This window comes from Conger conger, chromosome 1 (assembly GCF_963514075.1).
Source record: "Conger conger chromosome 1, fConCon1.1, whole genome shotgun sequence".
Classification (NCBI taxonomy): domain Eukaryota; kingdom Metazoa; phylum Chordata; class Actinopteri; order Anguilliformes; family Congridae; genus Conger; species Conger conger.
Window position 1 is genome coordinate 67706316 of NC_083760.1, and position 26652 is coordinate 67732967.

General features: G+C 41.4%; 2 protein-coding genes across 4 annotated transcripts; one reads left to right on the forward strand and one right to left on the reverse strand.

Annotated features, from left to right (window-relative positions):
- Window positions 1-2054: 2054 nt before the first annotated feature.
- On the reverse strand, window positions 2055-12440 carry brd9 (bromodomain containing 9). 3 transcript variants are annotated; one of them, XM_061258988.1, is made up of 17 exons: window positions 12229-12440; window positions 11412-11632; window positions 10772-10858; window positions 9353-9494; window positions 9067-9124; window positions 8790-8934; window positions 8310-8420; window positions 7278-7447; window positions 6254-6386; window positions 5649-5724; window positions 5278-5373; window positions 4888-5020; window positions 4130-4241; window positions 3899-3955; window positions 3336-3444; window positions 2860-3030; window positions 2055-2524 (listed from the first exon to the last, which is right to left on the reverse strand). In XM_061258988.1, exons 1-17 carry the CDS (start codon window positions 12275-12277, stop codon window positions 2424-2426), a joined length of 1971 nt encoding a protein of 656 aa, XP_061114972.1. In that variant the 5' UTR covers window positions 12278-12440; the 3' UTR covers window positions 2055-2423. The 3 variants fall into 3 exon arrangements, with proteins under 3 accessions (XP_061114972.1, XP_061114986.1, XP_061114977.1); XM_061259002.1 differs by having other exon boundaries at window positions 7278-7384; window positions 12229-12439; XM_061258993.1 differs by having other exon boundaries at window positions 7278-7387; window positions 12229-12438.
- trip13 (thyroid hormone receptor interactor 13) lies at window positions 12387-18265 on the forward strand. Its single transcript, XM_061259014.1, has 13 exons — window positions 12387-12608; window positions 13306-13456; window positions 13655-13781; window positions 14265-14320; window positions 14421-14511; window positions 14652-14724; window positions 14814-14877; window positions 14961-15047; window positions 15640-15746; window positions 16340-16493; window positions 16899-17011; window positions 17171-17240; window positions 17460-18265. Exons 1-13 carry the CDS (start codon window positions 12508-12510, stop codon window positions 17553-17555), a joined length of 1290 nt encoding a protein of 429 aa, XP_061114998.1. The 5' UTR covers window positions 12387-12507; the 3' UTR covers window positions 17556-18265.
- Window positions 18266-26652: the final 8387 nt, after the last annotated feature.

Consider the following 26652-nt stretch of genomic DNA (forward strand, 5'->3'; position numbering starts at 1 on the left):
TGAACCAGTGGGCAGGAGAATAAACCAGACTTTCATGTACTGCCTTTTTCAGCACTGATCTATTATCTTCCGTCACATCCATCAAAGTTTTTCCGCACACTGGACAGCCCTCCGAATATGTCTGGTAAGAGGAAACTGAGAAAGCCACTGACTTGATGAGGGGCAAATAGTATGTCAAGCTGAATTAGGTTCACTATATTTCCTGAATATAAGGAAAGGTGACCTGTTCAAAAATAGTTCTGACATATGTATGTATTCATTATATTCAACTTATCTTACACATCTATGGGTGGTAAAATGTCAGAATATAATAATTTTATTAAGCTTAATAAAAAACCTGAACTAACGGATAGGGAAGGGAAATGCTTTCAATCATCGCAATTGGTTCTCACAAAAGACGCAGGCCTTGGCCTCTAGTTCCCTGTTGCCTGTTTTATGGCTCGATGCCCTGGTAGAAACAGGCCAAAGGGCATTCCACATTATTTTTTTATACCGAGCTTAGCCCTAAATTTTGCATATACCATAAAGCGTGAAATATCTGTTTGAGGAAGAAAGTAGTGCTTTTTCCCCAATGCCATCTCACAATATATAGTGAATGTGGACTTGTGATATTCTGGTAAACATAGGACAGCTGTTGTAAACATGTGACTGTTGTTGTAAACACCACACAGAGCACCAAGCTCCTTTGAGGTTTCCATTCCAACCCTTTGTAGAGGAGATCCAGAGAGTGAAATACCTGCTAGGATACTGTGCCTTTCCAAATGTTTGCCTTTAAGTGATTGCAGTGTGGGGGAGCAGATGGAAACTGGTTGTTGATGGTGTCGTATGCCTGTCACATTTATCACCTTCAGGCATCACACTCACTTTCACTTTTATGGGGTACCTCTTTCTCTCTGAACTTACCTGTTGTTAATAAAATGAACACATTTTCAACCAAACTAATTTGAACATGAGCATCAAGCAATGTGTTAACAGACATTTACTAAAAAGTGCACCAAACCAAATGTGTCTCCAAGGTTAACAGCATATAAGCCTTGTGTTCGGATAGACATATGCTCACTTTGCACTACGTTAACTTGAAACAGGTCTGATTCTCAACTGTGATTGCAGTGAGAAAACACAAAACCTGGGAGAACATAAGCTATTTCAATGACAGTAGTTTTGCCATTTACACTTTCTTTAATCACAGAAACCTGAATAGAAGTGTAGATCAAAACAACAGATGAGTGTGATGAACTTTCTGAAGTTCAAATGTAACACCCAATCCAAATATACATATCATTTGCACATCAAACCTCTGCAATTAAAAGTGGTAAATTCTGTTTTTTCAGGCGTATGTGAAAGGTTTTTAGAACAGTGTGAACACAAAAAAAAGAAGAGTTGCAACCTTTCAGTTCTTATTTGCATCATATGAGTAAGTGGAAATAAATCATATTGGGAGTCCAAATGGATCCGAGCTAAAAAATCTGAATTGAGGGAAGATATGTGGCACAGTCCATAGGGAAGCCAGCCGTCAAGCCATATGTGATTCCAATAGCACTTTCTAAGCTATGGTCTCTATCAATGTTACACAATGACACTGGCGCTGAGACAAGGTAGCTTTGTACAACAGACCCTCTATTTTGTCAAAGAGCCATCTTAACTCCAGACAACAGTCCTGTATTGTTTGAGCTTAGTATGTTTTGGTAAAAAACCACATAGCCTGAGGAAGTATTCTTGGACCACTGAAAGGAGTATTACTTTACCCAGATGGTGCCTAAGGGATGAGAGAAGACTAGAGCACACAGACTGATTGGGTATACATTAACCCAGTTTATAGAAATGTTGACACAAAATATCCAGGGCAGGCAATTCGCTAGTAAGCAAGGCTAGCTGCCAGGGTTTAGGAGGGACTTTCTGAATATTCACCAATACCACAACTTTATCAGACCTCAGTAAACATCTCATTTCCAAGTGCGCAGCTGAAGTCTACAAACATGTGAATGAAGACATGCGAATGCGCTCCAACTACACTCGAAAGTCTGAAGGGGGAAAAAAAAATACAAAACACTGTATCACTGTATAAAAACAGACTTCTCCGAAGAGCATTTATTCACAAAACCTTGAATGAACAATCACAAATCAGCTGAACACACAATCAGCTTTCACACAAAGAATATGGTTCATTTTTCTCCCTATAAACGACATTAATATACACTACAGGTCTAGTTTCTTGACTGGTGGTGGGATTGTGAGGCTTTAATCCCAAAATGGCTGGAGGTCCGTGACATTGCAGAACCAATGACATATTAAAAATAAAATAAAAGCAGACCACATTTGGTCTGCTTTGACATGGCAATCATCAGCCCCACACATGGGGTTCATGAAGCCTCCTGCTTTCTCTACTACATGGGGTGGGGGAGGGGGGTTCTCCTGGGAGAGGATCAGCTGTTGGCTGTGGAGCCTGGTTCTGGAGACTGAAGAAACTCATACGGGTCATGAACCATTTCAGGCTGGTCCCCAACACCTAGATGGGATGGGCTCCCTGGAAAGACCAAAATAAAGAAGAAAGAAATGGGTACATCAATCTATGATATACCACCACACAAATGACATATAATTATAACATTTAGTATTTACTTCTACTTGAACATTTACAATTTATTTTTAGTTCTAACAGTTCTGAAAAATATCTTAGCTTTAGCCCCTTGATGGATTCAGGCCAATAGTTTCGCAAAATTTGCTACATATTTCTTCCAATAAAGTTCCTCCAAAGATAACTGCCATTTGATAAGATCAGTCAGAGTTCAGGGGCTGCAGGAGGTGAAATGCCACAGTAGTGCTATGAACTGTGAGGGAGAGGAGGTCTGTGGCCCTCACCCAGATGGTGCTGGTCTCTCTCGGATGCATTGGACAGCGAGGAGAGATTGGAGGAGGGTCGCGACCCCACTCTGTCCACCTGCACCTCCTGGAGGTCCTGCAGCAGCTTGGCGGTCTCATCAAAGTGCAGGTGCCCGTCATCATGCTCAGACTCCTTCTTCACCGTTTTACCTGCAGATGATCACCACCGACGAGACTGCTAAGAACACTAGCCTATCGGTTATGAGTTTTCCATGGCTTCATTTCACATGAGATCACAGGAGATTTTCTCCAACAAGACATTACCTGTCTATTGGAATACTTATTTCGGACGAAACGTGGTGTAACATCGCAAGGTCTATTTATCATAAGACAGATAGTGACATTATCCTTTAACATAAGTATTTAAACATAAAGCAGTTTACATTTAAAACACAAGACATATAATTTGAGGAATGTAAGTCCGTGTGAAATAGGTTTTCGGGCGAGAGCGTTACCCAGATTGTTCAGCAGTGACATGTCCAGAGACATGTCTGAGTAAGTCTTGATGGACATGAAATCCAGAACAGAGCTGTTCTCTCCCGACACGCCACTCCCATCCCCCACCTGACAGAGCAGGAGCTGGGTCAGTGTGTGTGATGCACAATGCAGACTGCTGGACACCTCGGTACAGAAACCACTGATCTATCCCACACCACATGGACACGGTCAACCATATCAACAATTACATTACATTGCATTGCATTGCTGCCATTGAGCAGATGGTCTTAGCCAGAGCGACTTACTACAAGAGTGAAGATTCAAATACATTTAAAAAAATCAAATTAACAAATTTTGGCAACACACTAGAGCAGGGGTGTCAAACTGAATTCCCGGGGGGCCGCAGTGTCTGCAGGTTTTTGTGGTTTCCTTTCAATCAGCTGCCAATTAAGGCCAATTAGGGCCTTGAGAACAAGGCGTGTGGATACTTTAACCAATCAATGACCTGAATGAACCCAGAACACCCCAAAAACCAGCAGACACTACGGCGCACTAGAGTGTCTGAAAACATTAAGTTTACCTGCATGTCACATAGACTGGACTTGATCTCATCAGGTTTCATCACCATGTTTCTTTTCTGAGGAAAAGGGACATTTTCTAAGTATTTATTTTACAACATTCTTGTAAAGTTCTTAGCAATCTGTTTACCATAAAATTAACTTAAATGTAAACTAACCATTGATAAGAATCAAATGTTTCTTATCAGCTGAAAGAATGAAAGACTCATCTTCCACACATGCACACACACTACCTGTCGGATTTGGAAGACGGATTTGGAGTGATCGCCTCCCGTCATCTTGTCCAGCAATCCGTCCACCAGCTTCTTGGTGAAGCCCCCACAGCCCTTTACAAACTCCTGTAGACTGGGAGACACACAGGACAGGCGTACAAATGATCTACACAAAACAAGGCTGGCCACTAAATACAGACTGAAGAGGGTGATGCGTCTACTGTATCACTTGTGTGCATTTTAGTATTACACCTGAAAACCCAGAAAAATACCATTCCCTTCACATCACTTTAGTCAACAATATTTTCAGCATTCAGTGTGCTGTAATCTTTTTTTAATGAATAAGTATTTGAAAATGATGGCATCAACATTACTGCAGTGTTTTCCTTTGATTTATTTTCTATTTCTATTTGTATTTTTTAAATCCAAAGCATATTTACTTTATTGGCATTTGGCAGACGCTCTTATCCAGAGCGACGTACAACAAAGTGCATACCGATAACCAGGGCTAAGTGCGCTGAAAGACCCTAGAGGGAAGTACAATTTCAATTGCATATGTACTATGTTAAAATGTTATGTACATAAAGGGTATTGAAAGTATACAATTATGCAAACCTGTATGAAATTTGCTTTTTTTGAGTTAGTAGAACATGTACATGATGATATTCAATGATGATTTTCTATGGCAGTTGTATGTGGAAGCTCAGATTTGCTGAATGACACCAGCAGAGCGTGCACTAGACCCCGTATCCCCTTCCTTCTCCGCCTCATTCCCTAACCTGAGTGCACATTGGACCCCGGTCTCATCCCCATACGCAGAATACAGCAAATCCATCTCCTCGGGCAGCAGGTCCGGGTATACGGTGTTGTTCTGGAGGGTCTGTGTGTTATACGCACTGTTGAGGAATGTCACTACAAGAGGAGAGAGTCAACAATCATTACTGCTATTCAAACGTAAGCAAATGATCAATGCAAATATTAACAGCGTCTACATTTGTGACCTACTTCTTTCAAATATAAACTGCCCCATGTATTCCCTTGGAACTTGCCAAATCTACACATGACATATTCTTCACCATATTAGTCTGGGGTTTAATATGAATCTATGCCTCATGTTTGTCCCATGGCCCAATTGAACGTGCAGTACACTTCCTTCTTTAAGGACCTACCTTTATGCCTTCGGTCATCTTTGAAGCCAAGGGTAGTTAGACCAGGCAAAAGCTTAGTAGACAGAGAGCTCAGGTCCACAGGGTGAGTTTCCTCCTCTGTTAACATATAAGATATAAACCAGTTAGCTCCATTCCACATAAAGTTAACAGTGGAAAATGAATGGAAAATAGGCTAGCCACAGGCAATATACAGATACAGTATATCTGTTAAATGGCAATGGCCTATTCATTTCCCAGAGAGCAGGGCTAGCTGTCCATACTCTCTATGAGGGGAGGTTTGAGAGACGTGCCTGACGTGAGTCTTAAAGTCCCCTCTTATTTTAAAACATTTTAGGCTCCTTCAAAGGGATGAAAGTTCATTTCAACCCTACCTTCGGCATCTGGGTCCTGCTGATTCACCACAGTGTAGACCAGAGCACCATCGGTCTCTTTTCTCAGGTACCCTATCTAGCAACACAGAGACAGAACCTCTCAGAGAAACCCCCCGCACCAAGGCAGCATGTAGAGTGTGTGAGCACAAGGAGTACAAATGCAATTCTTGAATTAAATCCAAATTGGTTTCATTGTATGTTTTTCCTAAGCGAAACCTAACAGAATGTCAAGGTTAGTCTGTCGTTAAGAAACAAATCAAAAGGTTAAATAAAGCTATACATTTGTATGATGAATTTGATATGGGCAGGTCTCACAGAGAAAAGAGAGAAAAGTCTTTCGAGGAACCATTCTGTTGCAGAAAAAAGTCTCAACATGAGAACACAATTATTATTAACTGCTTTATTCTCATAAAGACTTCGCTATATTTTTCTTTGAGATACCATGCGACACTCATAATACAATTCCAATCTCTGAGAATGTAGTCAAATATTTTTCACAACGGGAACCAAACACGACCTAGCCTATGGGCTGCAGATAGCCTGCGCTCCCTCAGTGATAATATGAAAATGCTGCTGTGAGCCGACTGCCCGGGGGAAAGCGCTACTTTGGAGTTGGGCATGAATCGGCTGATGCGGTCGCGGGCCTCGTCAGCGGCGTGCTCCACCAGGGCCAGGACGTGCTCTTCTGCCGTGCTGTCCGTCAGGCTGCAGGCGTTCCCCTCTGGCTCGTACGGGTCACTGCAGCGGGGCCAGAGAAGCACATCACTCACACATCCCCACGGTACCACTAACAGACATATAGTCCTCATTTACACGTTTAAACACCCAATGCAAGCACTTTGTCTTACACGTAAGAGTGTTCGCAAAGCCACAGGATAAAGGTGGATTCTTACAAAATGTCTAATGTATCATCTCTCAACATGAGGTCTGATGGCATGTCCTTACTGCCTGGATGTTCATTGAAATACAATTATTGGCAGTCCAATAAATGAACACACCATTGATAAGTTAAAATGTAAAATGCCATGTTGCTCATAAATACCAAATCCTCCTGTATTGAGCCATAGGAAAATGTTATTGCTTTTAGGACATAAAACAACAACTGATTCCACTCCATGACTAGGGTTTACAAGCACTGGTGCTCACAGACCAACGCATGGGCCTGCCCAAGAATCCATACGACATCATTCTGGTGTAAATGGAATTGAATCAGCATCATTACATAAATATTGTTACATGCAGATTTTTTTGTGCAGTGTATCAATTTGGGGGTGTCCCAGGTGAAGGACTCATACTTTCATATCTCAGCTCAGTCCCCCTTCACTGGAGCCTCGTGAGCCCCACAATGGGTAGAGCCATTATGTGCAGTCAGTCATTCTGTTGGATGAGCCAAACAAAAGACTGACCTGTGTAGCAAAATAATGGCTGGTACAACTCCGTAAGTTAACAGCCCACTACAGCTCCACCCATCATGGGGTTCCTTAAGCATCATTCCCCTCCCCATTAAGCATTCCTTCATGCCAGGAGGGTGATACAACCATAATCTTCCAATGACCTGCACTTCAACTAATGGCACTAATGGTTTAGCTAGTTTCAGCAGGCCAGAACCAGGTTAATAGTACTCTTTACCTGATGGGGGGCTGTTTTTTGGACTTTTTGGCAGACTCGACTGGTACCGGAATGACCTCAGGTGGTGGCTCCTCGGAGGCAATGTCCTCGTCACCCAAAATGGCCGCCTGCTGAGAAAAATCCATGTCCTGCATGAAAGACATGCTGCGCTTCAGAGCTAACAGCCGCTCCTGCAAACAGAGCAGAGATAAGAGCCCCACAGGGGTCACTCAACGCTTCCTGTAAACAAGCAGGAGCCACCATGACAGCCGATGGGATGGAGATGGAGATGGAGTTGGAGATGGAGTTGGAGATGGAGGTGGAGGTGGAATGAAGTGGTCAAAATCTCACAATCATGTGTGAAACAGCAGGGGGAATTAGTACTAAGTATTGGCCATCATCTTTATTATTCGTATTTTGCAGATTTTCCTCATCACCATTATTATTTTTCTTCTTCTTCTTCTTATTAATAATAATAATAATAATAATAATAATAATAATAATAATAATAATAATAATAATAATAATAATAATAATAATAATAATAATAATAATAATAATAATAATAATAATAATAATAATAATAATAAAGCTTTCTTGTACCAAAACTACAGTTTTATGAACAATCAATTTATTCAGCACAGGTCACCTACCTTTCCAAAGGGTACATCAGCAGTACTGCATCTAGGATTTGAGAGTGCAGCTTGTATCTTTTGATCGAAGTCTAATTCCCTTGTCAGTGCTTCCAGATAAAAACCATCTGGTAATCTTTGAAGTGGCATATGAAGTTATTTTGATCAAATCGAGAAATGGTTTTCTGAGCCCTGATGTGGACAGTTCAACTAGTATAGGGTTCCTCAGCATGCACAAGAAGATGACATGCACCATTTTTGGCTGTGGGGAGAATGTCCCTCTAGCCACAAGCAAGAGCCACACAAAATGTACATTCTGAGGCCTCAGCATGGCTCCGGACCACATAAAGCAAAGTAATGGAACAGTGAACGGCAGCAGTGAACGGCAGTTTCTGCATTCTTTGCCTGAGAAAATCCTTACTTTGCTCATCATCTTAAACCCGGTGTGAAGCAGCTTCTTGGCTGCCTTGTAATACACAGTCTCTGGACGATTGTAGACCATGGCATTGTCACACATCAGCTTGAAGTCTGCCTATGGGAAGCGTAGAAAGGAAAATACATGTTTGAAAATGTCTCAGTCTCTGACTTGTAAAAAAGAAAATCGTGCCAGACTAAACTTCATGTTTTACATTAGTATTTCCTATTTCCATTCTTAATACCCTTATTGAGATAAGAATTACCTCTTAAGCAATGCCATCTCTTCTATAACTGCAGCAAAACCACAGAGTCTCAACAAATGTGGCACATGAGTGTAATTCTCAAAGTTTGCTGAGCAGAGCATCTTCAAATTGGTATTAGAGGCCACAGGTGTCTGGTCTGTAATCGGCACTCCTAACACAGCCCTTTTTCTGCAGCTATAGGACTATGATGGCACCCCTCCCCCCAACCCCATCAGCTCTACCTTGAATTCGGTGACAGTCGTGTACTCGTTGCTTGTGATTTTATCTTTCATGGTACTGAAGTCCATGGGATGCTTGATGATCATGGAGTAGCCTGGAGCAATGGCGTCTGTGACTGGCCAGGCGAAGAAGCCATTAGGATCCTTCCTACAAAACAACAGAACAACTGCCTGTGTAAATGAAGATGCAACATGATAATGTACTGGACTATATTCATTTACCCGTCTTACCCCGGACCCTCACACTCAAGAGGCAGGAATCTTTATGTTAATGTCTCACCTCTGTAGCTGTCGCAGGAAGTGTTCTAGGAGCTGCTGTCGAGGTGTGCACTCATTCTCTGTTGAATTAAAATTCACATACACACACATACGCACGCACATGCACAACACAGAGCATGTAAGAAAGAGTATATAAGGTCACCCATTCACCACCAATGGATCTTACAGCTCCTTCAAATTAAATTCCTGTTGCTGGTGATCAAGAAGCAAACCTCAACAGAAAACTTGAGATAATAACTAATCACTCAATCCAGAGTGGATAGGGAGAGGCCCCTGGGGTCCCCTACCCTGCTGGGTCCTGCAGGCCCTGACAGGCCGGTCTCCCAGCGGCAGCTGCTCCACCTCCACCTTCACCCTGGGGTGGAACTCCTCCGGCTCGCCATCCGCCTCAGCCAGCCTCTCCCGCTTCCTTTTCTTCTCCTCCAGCGGCTGAAACATACATGCACACATACAGCCTCATACAATCCAATGCCTCTCAATGCCTTCTGAAACATACATGCACACGTACAGCCTCATACAATCCAATGCCTCTCAATGCCTTCTGAAACATACATGCACACGTACAGCCTCATACAATCCACTGCCTCTCAATGCCTTCTGAAACATACATGCACACGTACAGCCTCATACAATCCACTGCCTCTCAATGCCTTCTGAAACATACATGCACACGTACAGCCTCATACAATCCACTGCCTCTCAATGCCTTCTGAAACATACATGCACACGTACAGCCTCATACAATCCACTGCCTCTCAATGCCTTCTGAAACATACATGCACACATACAGCCTCATACAATCCACTGCCTCTCAATGCCTTCTGAAACATACATGCACACGTACAGCCTCATACAATCCACTGCCTCTCAATGCCTTCTGAAACATACATGCACACGTACAGCCTCATACAATCCACTGCCTCTCAATGCCTTCTGAAACATACATGCACACATACAGCCTCATACAATCCACTGCCTCTCAATGCCTTCTGAAGCATACATGCACACACATACAGCCTCCTACCAATGTCCACTTCCCCTCAATACCTTCTGAAGCATACATGCACACACATACAGCCTCCTACCAACGTCCACTTCCCCCCCAAAACCTTCTGAAGCAGACATGCACACACATACAGCTTCATACCCACATCCACTCCCCCTCAACACCTTCTGAAACACACCTGCCTGCCCCCATGAACACCCCTGCCCTCTTCACATTATTTTAGTCACACCTGGATCTTAGTTAGGAGAAGAGTCCCACCTACTGCACGCGAGGGAGCACTTACTCCACTAGGCTTTGCTTCAGAAGAGGCAGAGAGAACGGCCTCCCACAGATTAATGTGGAAAAATAACAACAAGCTCGATGGAAACAGGCGCTGCTTGAGTGCACGCACACTTAATGCAGCGGAAACATAACCCTCATGCACTTCACCAAAGTAACACTGCACTTTGCATGCATAAGAGTGATTAAACCCTGGCTCCTAAACCCTTTAACCTATGCAAAGTAGGCCTCCTTTCGCACCAAATTAAATAAAACTTCCATCCCCTGACTGGTTGGTACTTCTCTCACCTATTGCGAGGCCATTCCTTCAATAGGTACCCAATATTCAGTTTGATAACAATCAATGGGTTAACATGTACAAAGCATTTGGTCTGGATCACTCCAAAAGACCCATTCTACACAGCGGTCATCAGAAGCTCACCTCAGTTTTTGGTAAAGAGAACGGCTCTACTGGAACAGCAGCCTCACTTTCACACAGCTCCCTTTCCCGCTTCTTCTTCTTCTCCTCCTAAAAGAGATGGTTAGACATTTAGTACACACTCGTAACTTGGTTTATGTCCTATACAGACAATAAATACAGCAGGATATCTACTGAAGCAATTTAGGACAAGCTCAAAGGTAAAACGGCAGGGTGCAATTAGGGAATAAAGCCTGCATCCCAATTGTATAAATGATGCATTGTTTTGCAGAGAACCGGAAAGCAGCTGAGTACATAGCTTACATTTAGCTATACATTTACAACCCTGGATATTTTCCACAGCCTTTGGTCGGCCTGTAGAGTAGTGGTTAAGGTACATGACTGGAACCCGCAAGGTCGGTGGTTCGATCCCCGGTGTAGCCAGCATTAAAATCTGCACGGCCGTTGAGCCCTTGAGCAAGGCCCTTGACCCTGCATTGCTCCAGGGGAGGATTGTCTCCTGCTTAGTCTAATCAACTGTACGTCGCTCTGGATAAGAGCGTCTGCCAAATGCCACCAATATAATGTAATGTCTGTAAGCCCGGTCCAACATCAGCATGGGACAGTGTCTCTTCTCACCCTGGGTGTAATTCAGCTCACTCACCTTCCTTCTCCTCCTCTCCTCATCATCTCCATGCTTGTCTTTCTCCTTCTCTGATTTCTTCTTTTTCTTCTTCTTCTTTTCCTTGTGCCGCTCACGTTCATGGTCAGACCTCTCGTCATAGTAACTGGAGTCATGCCCCGAGCCTGATCGTTCTGTCACTTCATTCCCTCCCACTTTCAGTACCAGCTTTAGGGGTTTTTCAAGAGGTTTGTCCTCATAGCCTGAAACATACAAAAGTCAAACCTCCGAGGTCCCGGATTTCCATATAACCATAACCAATGAAACAGCAGCAGTACAGTATAGTTAGTCATCAGCTCAAAACAATCCTTGTTATGTATAACGTGTAACAGTGAAAGCTGAGGATGAATAGAGCAGTGATCCTCAAATTTAAAATGTTCTTGTTCCTCCATCTCTGCCGAACTCAGCCACGAATCCCTAAACACCTGAACAGTTTACTATATACAGTAACTTATATAGCCATGTGCATGCGTAATCATGAACCTATTTTCAATGTAGCCTTGTGTTCTAAATGCACCTTTAGTAAATCGCTTGTTCTTAAAATGTATTTAAAAAAGAGACGCATGTATTTGAAACGTAAACGCAAATATAAATATGCTACACTGAAAATACGCAACAGCTGACCAGAAAAAAATAGGAAACTCAAGTCAAGCCAGTATGTTTACAACTATTTTGTCCAATCAACAACCAGGTATTGTGAATCAAAACAGACGTTAGGAAGCAGTAGCTAGCTAGCTAGCTAGCTATAACCATGCTGCAGCCTCCAAGCCGTCTTTCCGCGACGGTTTTCTTATCTCACCGTCAACAGTTCTCCATTCCGGCTTGTGTTTTTTGTGTTTTTTCCCCATATTTAAAAATACCAGTATAGTATCCTAGTATCCTAGCTCTGATATTGTATTCTAGCGTTCAAAAGAAAAGCAGCTTGTCGGAAGTGTTCATTTCGGACCTCCCCAATGATCATGTTCACTTCCGGGTGACTGAAAGCTGCGCGCCAAGTTCAATCTCGTACTCATTTCTGTGCTTTGCTGATAGTAACGTTGGTTATATTAACTACAGTTAGCTATCTAAAACATTAACCATGGACGGCGACAAAATGGACGTGGTTGGGGATCTCAAGCATGCTCCAAATGACATAAGTCCCACAAACGTGCATGTTGAAGTTCACGTGAAATCTCACAGGTATTTTGCTAGCTAACGTTAGTTGAGTGACTGTCTCCTTGTTTTGGTTGACTGCCAAACGCTGAACAATCTGGTTAGCTAGCTACCTTGAGCAGTCAAGCATTATCAGTAACTAGCTACCTAACATCTATAGTGAACGTCAATGTATTTGATCTGCACTTCATTGTACGTCGCTCTGGATAAGAGCGTCTGCTAAATGCCTTGTAATGTAATGTAATGTCAATTGGCCAATGTTAATAACATTTGCAATGTATGTGTTGAATTGAAGTCGAAGTTGAAGTCGTGTTGAACGTCAAGCAAGTGGGCTGTTATCACAATTCATGTTAAATTTTCCAATAACAATAACTAGCTAGCTAACCGTTTACAAAGACCAGAGTGACAAAAACGATCTAATATTGACCAAATCATTCAATCACACATATGAGTTGATGTTACTTAGCTAGTAGAGGAATACAATACACTTTTAATTTGGCACAGATAATTCAATGATTGACAGGATACTTCAGCTCCATGATCTTGCCTCGCTCTCCCATCACCAATGTTACCACGGCAGCCGTACCTGGCGTATACAGTAATAATAACGCTTTTAATTATAGCAAGCAAATGGAACGAGTTATATAAATACATACGAAAATACAAAATATATTGTATTTCTGATTTCTATGTGTTGTCTAACAGTAGAATTGGTTCATTGCAGCACTGCGAGGCGAGATGACATTAAGACGCACGTCCTGGCGCTGCTCAACCGGCATCGCATGGTGTTCGGGGATTACAAGTGGGTCGAATTCGATGAAGAGTTCCTCATCAAACACGTGGAATCAGTGGCCATTGTGGATGCTGAGCGACAAGTAAAATACAGTTCCCGCCAGAATTCATATCACTTCTCATTTGCTGCAGCCAAATGTGATTTTTACTGTAATGCTCATTGACCCTATTTATTATATTATGGGTTTCATATGATAATATATTGACCAAAAACGTATTAACGGATTGCATTTGCAATGGAAAATTAATTTAGTGACAATGATACTGATTTCCCCCCTCAGCCCATAGATCTGAAAAGCTGCTGTCTGTCCATTCATATCTTCTCCCTCAATGATGAGGGGCCTAGCACCTTGAACTTAGAGGAGGAGGAGGACCTATCTGCAGCCAATCACTGGCTGTTACCAGCAGGTGGGTGAATAACTTTATTCCATGCAGGGCCAATGTCAGAATGGGGAATACATGTGATCTAAGTGACTTTGACCATGGAATGATGTTGGTGCCAGACAGGGTGATCAGAGTATCGCAGAAACTGCTGGTCTCCTGGGGTTTTCTCGCACAACAGTCGAGTTTGCAGAGAATGGTGCAAAAAGCAAAATACATCCAGTGAGCAGCAGTTTTGTGGGCAGAACGCATTGTTAAAGAGGTCAGAGGAGAAGGGCCAGACTGGTCGAAACTGACCTGTGAGAGTAACGGAAACAACCACGCATTACAACAGTGGTATGCAGAAGCGCATCTCTGAACACAAAGCGTTAAACCTCTTAGTGTATAGGCTACAGCAGCAGAAGACTTAATAAGTCTAAAAAATAACTAATAAAAGTGCTCACTGAGTATATATCATGGTTAGTATTGTGCCATCTCAAGCTTGCTAATTGTTTTCTCTTCTATTTTCAGCTGAATTTCACGGCATTTGGGAAAGCTTGATCTATGAGGATGGAGTTAAATCTCAAGTAAAAAATTTTTTGTCATTGTTTAATAGACCTCCATTTTTCAAATTGTGGATATTTAGATTCAAGCTGTCTTTATGAACTTTAAAATATTATTTTGCAGCTCTTGGATTATGTTTCTACAACAATTTTCTTCTCCGACAAGAATGTAAGCAGCAACCTGATTTCATGGAACCGTGTTGTGTTGCTTCATGGTGAGGGCCAGAACATGACTGGTGTGAAACTCTTTAAATGGTAGAATGGTTTAAAAAAAATAAGTAAATACAAATACCTTAAAAAGTAAGAAAGCTGTCAATAATTAATAAAATCATTTGAGTATAATTTCTCCCCCCAGGGCCCCCGGGCACTGGTAAGACCTCTCTGTGTAAGGCATTGGCCCAGAAGCTTTCCATCAGGCTGTCAAACAGGTGCGTGAGTGCTCTGACCGGATGAGACGCTGAGTTAGGAATGAAGTGCCTGCCAGCTAATAATGTCAATAATCTCACACTTCCTGCAGGTACTCGTATGGACAGTTTGTGGAGATAAATAGCCACAGTTTGTTCTCCAAGTGGTTTTCAGAGGTAAATCAGATTTTATTACATTGAAGCCTTCATTTAAGACATGAGTTGTTGTACTTAATGTAGATTTGCATACTTTGTTACAGAGTGGTAAACTTGTCACCAAGATGTTCCAGAAAATTCAGCAGTTGATCGATGATAAAGAAGCTCTGGTTTTCGTTCTGATTGATGAGGTAATGAAAGTGCATTTTCACTCTTTTCGTTGTGGGGAGAGAATCGCTAATTTATTTCTCAGGACAGCAGTGTACAAATGGCAGCAACAGTGCTGAATCAAATGGTATGCTCATACATATATGGTTTCCATATGCTGCGAAGACACAAAACTATGATTAATTACAAACCACAGTTGATGGCAGCAGCTCACTTGCTGACGATTTTAAGGTGCTGGTGTCATGCTGGTCCTTGGTGTCGTGCTGGTCCTTGGTGTCTTGCTGGTCCTTGGTGTCGTGCTGGTCCTTGGTGTCGTGCTTGTCCTTGGTGTCGTGCTTGTCCTTGGTGTCGTGCTTGTCCTTGATGTCGTGCTGGTCCTTGGTGTCGTGCTGGTCCTTGGTGTCGTGCTGGTCCTTGGTGTCGTGCTGGTCCTTGGTGTCGTGCTTGTCTTTGGTGTCGTGCTGGTCCTTGGTGTCGTGCTTGTCCTTGGTGTCGTGCTTGTCTTTGGTGTCGTGCTTGTCCTTGGTGTCATTCTTGTCTTTGGTGTCGTGCTTGTCCTTGGTGTCGTGCTTGTCCTTGGTGTCATTCTTGTCCTTTCGGTGTCTCTTTGCCCAGGTGGAGAGTCTCACAGCAGCCCGGAATGCTGCCCAAGCAGGCACCGAGCCGTCGGACGCCATCCGAGTAGTCAACTCTGTCCTCACACAGCTCGACCAGATCAAACGGTGTGCCAATCCATCAAGTCTGTCCTTCTGTCCATAGCAGGTTTTACATTTCTAAGTGACAGCTATAATTCTAGAAGTTTCTTTGTTTCAAATAGTTTTCCAAAAAGAGGTTCAGTATGATTATGGGCTTTTTATTATCTTCCAAGAAGGCACACATTTCCATAGAACTTGAATGTCCATACCGTGAAATGAAAGGTTATTTCGTAATACCAGTCTTGCAGGTTCAAACATGATTTTTTATCATTAATATCAAGGGCCTTTATGTTGTCCTCTTATCTCTTTCCTCATTTGATTTTTCTTTCAAGATGTGTAGCTTTCCACTGAATTTCTTGACTGAAATGAATGGAGATGCCCACATTTGTTTTGATAGGAGTTTGTTATCCACTGAAAGGTGGATAACAAACTTTTCCCATCATGGTACAATCATTTTCCTGTATACTTTAATGTAATATTTGCTGGTATAAAGCCAGTTCATGTCATAGAAGTAGAATCAGGCTCTGGGCTTACACAACTTGGTGTGTCATGCTCAGAGATTTTAATGTTGCCTTGTTTCTTCTCAGGCCCACACTCATGTTCTCACTCATCTCCCTCAGGCACCCGAATGTGGTGATCCTCACCACCTCCAACGTGACTGAGAAGATTGACTTGGCGTTTGTGGACCGGGCTGATATAAAGCAGTACATTGGCCCTCCCTCCACTGAAGCCATTTTCAACATCTACCATTCCTGTCTGGAGGAGCTAATGAAGGTCTGGCCTGCTCTGGGGAGAAACACAGCTGTGTTTATGCCTGAAATGCCAAGTCAGTGGTTTCACAGTGGTTTTGAGTAAACGCACACGTAGTAAAGGAATTCTCTCATATCTTCCTGACACGCAACTGGTCTTCAACAGTAACACCAGCTAAATGAAGTTGAATGTATTTGGGGAAACAATCGTATCTGCTTGAACTTGCACTGCTTGAGTTCTTGATCTGCTTGACTATACAAAATCTAGGGTAGATTTACTGTAGTTGAATATCATGGGTATTATAATATTATAGTACTCATAATATTCTATATTATAATGACTTGCATTGGCTTTTTTGGGTCTGTTTGGGTGAATTTGGAACCACACATGTATATCATGTCTTACTGCCATTGTCATTGTGCTGGTTAGTGCCAGATCATCTACCCTCGACAGCAGCTGATGACGATGTTTGAACTGGAGACCATGGGCTTCCTGGAGAGCAATGTCTCTGAACTCAGCCTCTCACTCAGGAACATCGCAGTGTGAGTGTTCCGTCAGTCAGGTCCTATCAACCTCACGCCCTTGTGGAGTAGTGTCCGAATTCTGGTGTTCTTCACGTATATCAGCTGATAGGGCTGCATGCTATAGGCCATTACTGGAGAATGTAGGAAATGATATCTTGGTTTTGGTTTGTTTGACAGGAAGAGCAAAGGCTTTAGCGGTAGAGCACTGAGGAAACTTCCATTTTTGGCGCACGCCCTCTTCGTCAAGGTAGACTCCTCTCAATGATTGCCAAGTGATTGCTGGTACAAACCTAACCTTTGATGACCATTTGTGTTGAACCATTTTTAATACTTCTCTGAAAACAAATAAACATTTTTCTCAGATTTCACAAAAAAAGGCAAGTTTAAAAAAAAAAAAAAAAAAAAAAAATACTTTGAGTGTTGCCTTGTTTTGTCTGCCTGACGCCAGTGTCCCTTCCGTCCCCAGACCCCAACGGTGACCCTCGAGAGGTTTATGGAGGCTATGGACCAAGCAGTTGAAAAACAGATCTCAGAGAATGCTCTCCTGGTCAACTGTGTTTGAGGCGACTGGCCCAGTACCTCCCCGCCCCTCCTGTTCCCTCCACACCCTGACCATCGGCCAGCAGGCTGTGTCCTGCCACTCCTATTGGTCATCTGTCGGTCATGTCCACTGGACATGCACTGCTTTGAACCACATGGTTTAACAGCTTCTCTAGGACCATGGCTCTGCTGTATCAAGAAGTCAATGAGCATCAACCTGTTTATACCAGTTCTTATGAAAAAGTGGTTCAAATGTAACAATACTGACCGTAGACCACAGTGGTTTCAGATGGCCTGGCACTGCACTTAAGATCAAGGGACACCTTGCACCAGCTATGCACCATCTAGCTCAAAGCACTGAAACAGCACAATATTTGTGCTTTCCTTAACAATCATGATAAATGATGGATAATATGTAGCAGGTGCTGCTCCCAGGGGCCAATAGTCCCTCACCCCCTTCTGTTATTTTCGCTATCGGACCTAGAACTGCCTGAGAATACCAAAGCCACTCTTTTTAATGTCTGTCCTTTTCATGGCTTTTGGTGTTTTGGTCAGCTCCCCATATTGTGTATATCACAACTCAAATGTGTATACTGGCATTATTGTTGATGATTATTCTTTGTTCACTCTGTCAAGGTTTCATGACTCCATACCATTTCTCTGGTCTTTTTGTTCTTTTTCCTTGTGTGTGTTGCTCTCATTTTCTTAACCCGTGTTCAGGAAGTGAAAATCTCCACTGTTTCTTCATTCAGTGTTAAAAAACATTTAAAATCTAGATATGTCCAGTTGCAACTGAAAATGTTCCTGTCATAATTGCCAGGATGTGCTGCATATAGGTTTTCTGTGCAATTGTAAAATTATTTGAATGTTGTATTTTGCCAAAATACTATACATCCCAAGCACATATCAAAGAAGTAAGATGTGAGTGAATTCAATTTAGCAAATTGAAAGCAAAGGTATCTGTCTTATTTCAGAGGTAATTGTATTTTTTTTTACGCACATGGATTTCATGGTTTTCTGTTTATGCCATATGTAAACGTTGTAGTAAGAATGTTATATGAACACTTCTTTGTATATGCAGACTCAGGATGTTGCTGTGTAGCATTGGTCTTTGTGTTTATATAAAATGTTGGAGTCAAAAAATGAAATGGTTATTGCTTTGGGTTTGATTGTTTAAAAAAAATGGTCTGCGCAAATGCTTAGTAGTTTGTGTATGTTAAAACCTTTCAATCAGGGTGCAGAACATTAACTTATGGTTTATTCCTATATTGGATCACAGTAAAAATGTTTGACCATTGTTGTGGCTTTATTTAGAAATTCAGATAAAATACATTTTTGGAAGACTTTGATCATTTGATGGCAGATGAAGCATAAAATATCAGAATGGACCAGCCATCATTTTGAGCCTTTGGATTAGTATTCACAATCCTCTGCTCTTTCCATGAAGAAAAAACTGAAATCAGTTTGATTGCCTATGTTCGGCAAGCTTATCTTGCGATTGCACTTTCTAGTTGCCATTAATTCGTAGCCTACATATATATTAGCTACTTGCCGATATTCTTTTCTTTCTGTATGTCACTTTTTGTTCTTTTTCATTTATTTATTTGAGGTCTCGTCTTAGGCCGCGAGTGACTGAGTCATCATTTACATAAGTGTGTTGCCCTTTGCTTGAAACAATGATGGGAAATGAATGTGCCTTTTAAGAAATCGGTGCAAAAAAAACCAAAACCCAACAAAAAAAGACACTGGTGTTTAAACTAGTTCCCCGCTAGATGTCGTAATAATGCAGACCGAGTTATGCAGCTACGCACACCTAATTCCATTAAATAAGACTGATGTCTTGTGTAGCCATAAACTGGCGATTCGCAAAAGCGATACCAACCTGAAGCAGTATATAATAGCAATTATGTTTTGGTGTGAGTTAGACAACGTCCTTTTTAAAGAATGCGCTGTAACAAGGACATGTTAATAATTTTTAAACGTACCAATGCCCACCAGTTTGTTTAAGAAATAAAATGGGGGAAAACGTTTCTTTGATGTAGGTAAATACTTGGCCACCATCTATTTTTTGTTTTCAAATGTACATGTATTCCCCTGGCAATGTAAAACGTTTTTTTTTTCAATGTAGCTTTTCGCAACAACTTCTATTCATATATCTGAACGTAACAAGGTTCTCTTGTAAGTATACATTTCTACATCAAAACCAAAACCTCGATAATTGGTTAGATAAGTGTCCATGTTCCACAACTGCACATATTTAGTTGGTAAAAGGAAAAATAACACTTCCGTTTTACTGCTATTATGAAAAATGTATCGGCTGTTAACTAAAAATGCTATATAAGTGTTTTTGTATACACCATTTCAGTTCCCCATACTATGCTGTATATGTGGTAACATTGGAAAATTAGTAATGGTTTAATACCCTTTTAAACAAAAATTTATCAATTTTATGTATTTTCATGAATGCATAAAACTCATTACATAAATACATAAAACTTGATTACATTAGGATGCTTACAGTGATTGATACAAGTATTTTAAAGTACCTGTTTCAGGATTAGATAGCACTTGTGTAGGCCAAGTTACCTTGGTTTCATATTGGCATGAGCAAAGAATGTACACTCAGTGATCACTTAGGTGGGCCTGTACACCAGCTCGTTAATGCAAATATTTAATCAGTCAATCATGTGGCAGCAACTAAATGCGTAAAAACATGCAGACATGGTCAAGAGGTTCAGCTGTTTTTCAGACCAAATGTCAGAATGGGGAAGAAATGTCATCTAAATGATTTGACCATGGAATCATTGTTAGTGCCAGACAGGGTGGTTTGAGTATCATTACATTACATTACAAGGTATTTAGCAGACGGTCTTATCCAGAGCGACGTACAACGAAGTGCAGATCAAACACAGGTCCTAGCGTGACCATACAGATACAATTGGAACCCTTGAAGAATACATCAACTTACGATCTAGCATACCATGGTTGGCAGCTAGAATACCCTCAGTACAACAATACAATATCTAATACAATACAAAGTTTGCAGAGAATGTTGTGAATACCAAAAAACATCCAGTGAGCAGCAGTTCTGCGGGCAGAAACACGTTAATGAGAGAGGTCAGATGAGAAGGGCTAGACTGGTCGAAGCTGATAGAAACTTGTTTTGAGAGTGTCCTGGGGGCACAGAGGAGTGGGACAGTGAGTACTGTAGTTACAGCAGCATCTTCATATATAATTTCCCAAATAATCCAGACGTCTAGAATATCAAATGAGAGAAACCTATCAAATCAAACCAGACCTGAAGGCCCAATAGTGGAATTCAACACTCTGGCAGTAATTTGAAACTCCATGCTTTGATTTCAACCAAAGTGGATTTCCCCAGACACAGGAAAGCATGTCTTTCCCACCAGATATGAAACGTCCATAAAGCTTTATGCAACTGATCCCTCCAGATCATCCACAGCTCACCTACCCCACTGGCTTCCTCCCTCCTTTCAGCCCACATCTCTCCTGATACCATGTCACCAGCTGCCAGTTTCAGCTTGCATGTCTCAAAACCGAGAGACACAGTATCCTCTCAGCAACACTGCCCATACATGCCTTCAGACTATCATCCTCCACTGCCCAGCCTGGGCTCTTCCCCTTATGTCTCTCCTGTTTGCAATTTCACCTTCATTTAACCGACATCTGGAAAATTTACAGCTTGTATAATCTGTGTTTTGTAATGGAAAATAGAATATGCACATGTTGTTGTTCTGCCTTTGCTGGAGAAAATACTTTTTGGGGGAAATTCTTTGCAAGATAAATCTATAATTTTGCATATAACTATTCTGGAACACACAGCTTTATTCATCAGAATCTCACGTTCACGGTTTAAGGTGTTGATGCTGCATACTAATCAGGATTTTGGATTGCTGAAGAGGGATGTCAGTCGTCTGTTAAATAATTACAGGATGTAGGTAAAAGTGAAGAAAGTACAATGAGTTTAACTTTGCTTTCAGTATAAACATCATTAAAAACACGTTTCTAGTCCACTTTGGGGCGAACAGTTTTTGCTTTTTCTCATATCCATCATTTTGCTCCTAGCTGCTGTAGGTCACTCCAGTCAATTTCTATATTGTGCTTGCCTGTGGTGGCCAGTGGAGGAAGCAAAAACTCCAAACCAGTTTTTTGTGATTGACAAGCTCACCAATTTTTTCCTGGCAAAGGATCATCTATGGTTACTTTTTACATATGTTTGTGTTACAATTACCTTTCTGTGCTTCAGATTATTGTTTTCTGTTACAAAAAGCTAAAGGCATTTTAAGCCATTATTAAAAAGGTAATGGAAACCATCTTTATGTACCTTTATAGCCATTTTGTTATTACAGTACAGTGAAACACATTCGAAGAACAAAAGGGTATAACCAAAATGCAGTTATGCCAGTTATTTATTAATGTGTGAGCCTCATTCCAACTAAAATAATTCACACCTGGGACACATTTCTGGTGAAAAAAGATATGTAACATTCATGGATAAATTTGTTTATGTTTTCCAATGTGTTATTTAACAGGAGTTAAACAGATGAAAATAGTGTAGAGAATTATTTATTTATTTATTCATTACATTACATTACATTATTGGCATTTGGCAGACGCTCTTATCCAGAGCGACGTACAACAAAGTGTCATTATTTTGCACCAAGCTGTCTGTCTGTTGTCTCTGCTTATACATTGTCTTTGGACTTTTCCAGTCTGCTCTTATCTGGGCACCCATCTCTCTCTCTCTCTCTCTCTCTCTCTCTCTCTCTCTCTCTCTCTTTCTCTCTCTCCTTCTCTCTCTTTCTCCTCCTTATTTACTCTCTTTTTTCTTGTCGTCACTGTTTCATCTCAGTTTCTCAATTACGTTCATCTCACCCTTTGTGAAAATCAGGAATGTTGGTTCTATTTTTAGATTTTCAAATGTAATATGTAATTGCATGTCTGTAGCCTTTAAGCAAATGTGCAGCTGTAAACATACAATGTAAAAGGGTAAGAAGTGGATGAAGACACATCAGAAGAAGTTTGTCCAGTTTCAGTACACATAAGCACAAAGCAATTCCATCCATGGCCCCAGTGTTTTCCGTTACTGTTATGTTTTTGCCTCACTTGTGAGCCACAAGTAAACACTTGTGAGCCGTCTGCATATCAGCGCGCCTTTCCACTAATTTGCTTAACACTTAAAGACGCTGTCAGAGGAAGAGAAGGAAAAGAGAAAATGAGGAGGGGTGTCAAGTAGAAACGAGCTCTGATGAATCAATGCATAATTATTATGCCCTGAGGCCCTGTTCCATTTCTTCTAAAATTAGGCAGATGTTTAACAGCAATAACCCCCTTTCCAAAAGAAAGAAATCAAAATAATTCTAAAGCATCATTGATGCAGAGCTCTATCACCATTCAGAACTGTTAGTAAAAATAAACCTTAAGCAAAGAAAACAGTGTGGTGTTTATCATCTCATCCCCTTTTCAGGTGCATGTCCCACAATAATAAAGACTGCATTTGGCAAAGTTTGTGCCAAAGTTGGATGTAATGGCCATGGAAATCATATTTTGGGCACACTGAATGTAAATTATACCATATATGACATTCAACTGAGGTTTTCTAAGACATAGAAGATTTTGAAAAAATGAATCCCTCTTTGTTTAAAATGTTACATAATCTAAAGTCATACAAAAGGAGTATTGAGAGCCTACATCCCTGACAGATTGGTCCACACACCGCAACAAATGTGCGGGAAAGTAACAATGTTGGACTGCCCTTCAACACAAAATGTCTTGCCTGAAAATGTTTGAAATGGTTTTTCATTTTCCAGCCTGCAGGGCAGTAGGCACATTCAGTATTTCACTATTGAGACATTAAGCTCTCAAAAACATGGTGAAGTACCATCAATGGAACAGTTTATCACACAATGCATGTAGGTGGCTGGGTGATATTGTCTGCATGATAAATCTGCCACATAGAAATAAGTACTGTGTGTTGTATCGAAGCTACATTTATTTGGTTTTAAGAAGTCATTGACCTAACTGTTCTGGTAGCTGTACTATACTGTGTATGACATTGCCAGCTTTTAAATCAAGGAATGGACAATGCTGATTTATCAAATTGATTGCTGTTGTTGTTTGGTTTATTGGTTTATTTCAGTTATGGTAACTGCAAACTATGTATAGCATGTTAATATAAATACTGTACTGCCATGTTTTATTATCAGATTTTTTTGTATCAGTACTTCACTGAAAATACTTCAGTTAAAACTATGATTTTTAAATATTCTCAGGACTTAAAATGCTGGTGAAAACAGACTTTCTTGCTGCCTCTGTTCGTCCATCTCTTCCGTGCGCCCAGGGGTGTGTCACGGCTTGTGACAGGGTTTTACCGCAAAGTGAGACTGATGGCTCAATTTCCCATTACAGTCTCAGCCTGAGAAATAATTTGTGTCTGTCACCATCTGTACAAAATCTGCTTTGATACTTCAGTTAGTATCTCATCTATATGAAGCCCCAGACACTGTTTTGTTGCTATTTTAAATAGCATATGTGCTCCCTGAATAAGCAGCGGTTGTTGTTGTTAGTGTTGGTGTTGGTGTTGTTGTTAGTGTTAGTGTTGGTGTTGGTGTTGTTGTTAGTGTTGGTGTTGGTGTTGGTGTTGGTGTTGGTGTTGGTGTTAGTGTTGGTGTTGGTGTTGGTGTTGGTGTTGGTGTTGTTGTTAGTGTTGGTGTTGGTGTTGGTGTTGGTGTTGGTGTTAGTGTTGGTGTTGGTGTTGTTAGTGTTGGTGTTGGTGTTGTTGTTAGTGTTGGTGTTGGTGTTGGTGTTTGACTTCAACTACTTATTGCTTCATGTCCTGCATATGTCTACAAAGCCTTTTAGATCTGAACCACGCATGGGAGATATATGGAGAGAAGGCTGAGCGGTAAAGAGGAGGAGATGGTGATACGGTCCTCCCTCTTATCTGGCCTGAAAGCAGAATGGTGATAATTAGGTGCCAATAGGGATCAAAGCAAGCTGTCATCAGTGAGATGTGCTGATCTCCTGTTTTCACCATCAGCATGAGCGATTCAAATTACTAGACAGGCAGAGGGAGATCTGCACCCCTCCCCCATCCCACACTCACACACTACCCCCTAATCACTGCCAACATTGAGTTCAGACTGAAAAATACTCCCTATGGGCTGGCTCAACCACATCTAGTGATGATTAGGACCAACTACTTCTTTCTCAAGCAGGCGCTGCTGCTTTGACCTTGAGCACAGTGCTTGGTGTGAATCTGGTTGTGCACATACAATACAGAAGGGGAGTGAAAGTGTATGTCAATGATGGAAACATATTGTCTTGCCATGTTGCGCTTATTGATGAAAAATAAGATGTAGCTTTGAGACATTCCAAGAGATTCCAAGAAAGATTTCCAGGGTGGACTGATTCAAAGAAAAAGAGTTGGAGCACACTTAAAGACAAAAGGCAGAAAACAGACTTGTTCTTACACTCCTTTAATCCATTGAACAGGAAACTAATATTTCAACATCACCTGACTTCTTCCTTGGAGTTACCTGTAGATTATGAGCCCATGTATAATGTCACCTATTTAGCACATTAGGTCAATAATTTTGTGTTATTTAGGTATATTGTTTGCTTGTCCCTTAACTCCCCAGGAAGACATTATGTGCAGTTTTGTGTTTGGCTATGAGGATATACCCTCATTCAGCACTTTATTAGGAACACCTGTACACCTACTTATTCATGTGATTATCTAATCAGCCAAATGTGTGGTAGCAGTGCAATGCATATACAGTTAAGGAGCTTCAGTTGCTGTTCACATCATCAGAGTGGGTAAAAAAGTGATCTCAGTGATTTTGACCATGACATTAATTTTTTTATTTCTGTAACTGCTAATCTCTTAAGATTTTCAAGCACAACAGTCTCTAGAATTTACATCCAGCGAGCAGCATTTCTCCGGATGGAAACGCTTTGTTGAGGAGAGAGGTCAACGGAGAATGGCCAGACTGGTTTGAGCTGACGGAAAGGCTATGGTAACTCAGATAACCACTCTGTACAATTGTTGTGAGCGGAAAAGCATCTGAGAATGCACAACACGTGAAACCTTAAAATGGATGGGCTACAACAGCAGAAGACTACGTCTGGTTCCATTTCTATCAGCCAAGAACAGAAAGCTGAGACTGCAGTGAGCACAGGCTCACCAAAACTGGATGGACAGCTGAAGACTGGAAAAACCTCTGGAAGACTGGAAGACTGATAGAATTTGAGATTCGCAGCGTGAATGTGCAGCTGACAAATCTGCAGAAATTGTGTGATGCAATCATGTCAACATGGAACAAAATCTCAAAGGAATATTTTCAACATCTTGTGGAATGCATGCTACAAAGAATTGAGGTTATGTTGAGTGCAAAGGGAGGCCCTAACCAGTATTAGTATAGTGTTCCTAATAAAGTGCTCAGTGTGTATATGTATATAGACTCCCTGAAATGTGCAGGCAACTCCGGGGAAGTCTGTTCTCTGCCTTTGTCTTGTGCTCCAACATTGTTTCCTTAAATTAGATGACTCTGGAAGTCTTTCTTGGAATCTCTTTTGTCTCAGTGTTCCACAGTTCTTTTGCACCCCTCCTTTTCTAATTGTTTGCTGTAGTTTGTCGGCACATCTGTCCCCGTTGTGGCACATCTGTCCCCATTGTTACACATCTGTCCTCGTTGTGGCACATCCACATAACCATCTGTTACAACAGTGGTTTGCAGAAGAACACACAACACTGTACGTCGCTCTGGATAATAATAAAAAGCAATTGTGCTTGTAGGAACTATCTCACTGCGGTTCTCATTACGTCGGAATGGTAAATAGCCATGCGTTTATATAGTCGTGCGTGTGTTTATATGTGCAGGGTGGGCTGTGTCGGAGGGGAGCCTGCTATTGCATCTCCTGTGACTTAAACATCTCTGAGAATCTTGGATACACGTCATGGCTGACTCCACGACGAAGTAAAAAGGAATAAGAAAAATACACACTTTGCCGACAGAGGACGCCATTGACACTGTTGGTAGTGAACTAGAGCGTCGTCTGTCTCCGGCTCATATAGCTAAATACAGTGAGCAGCCAGC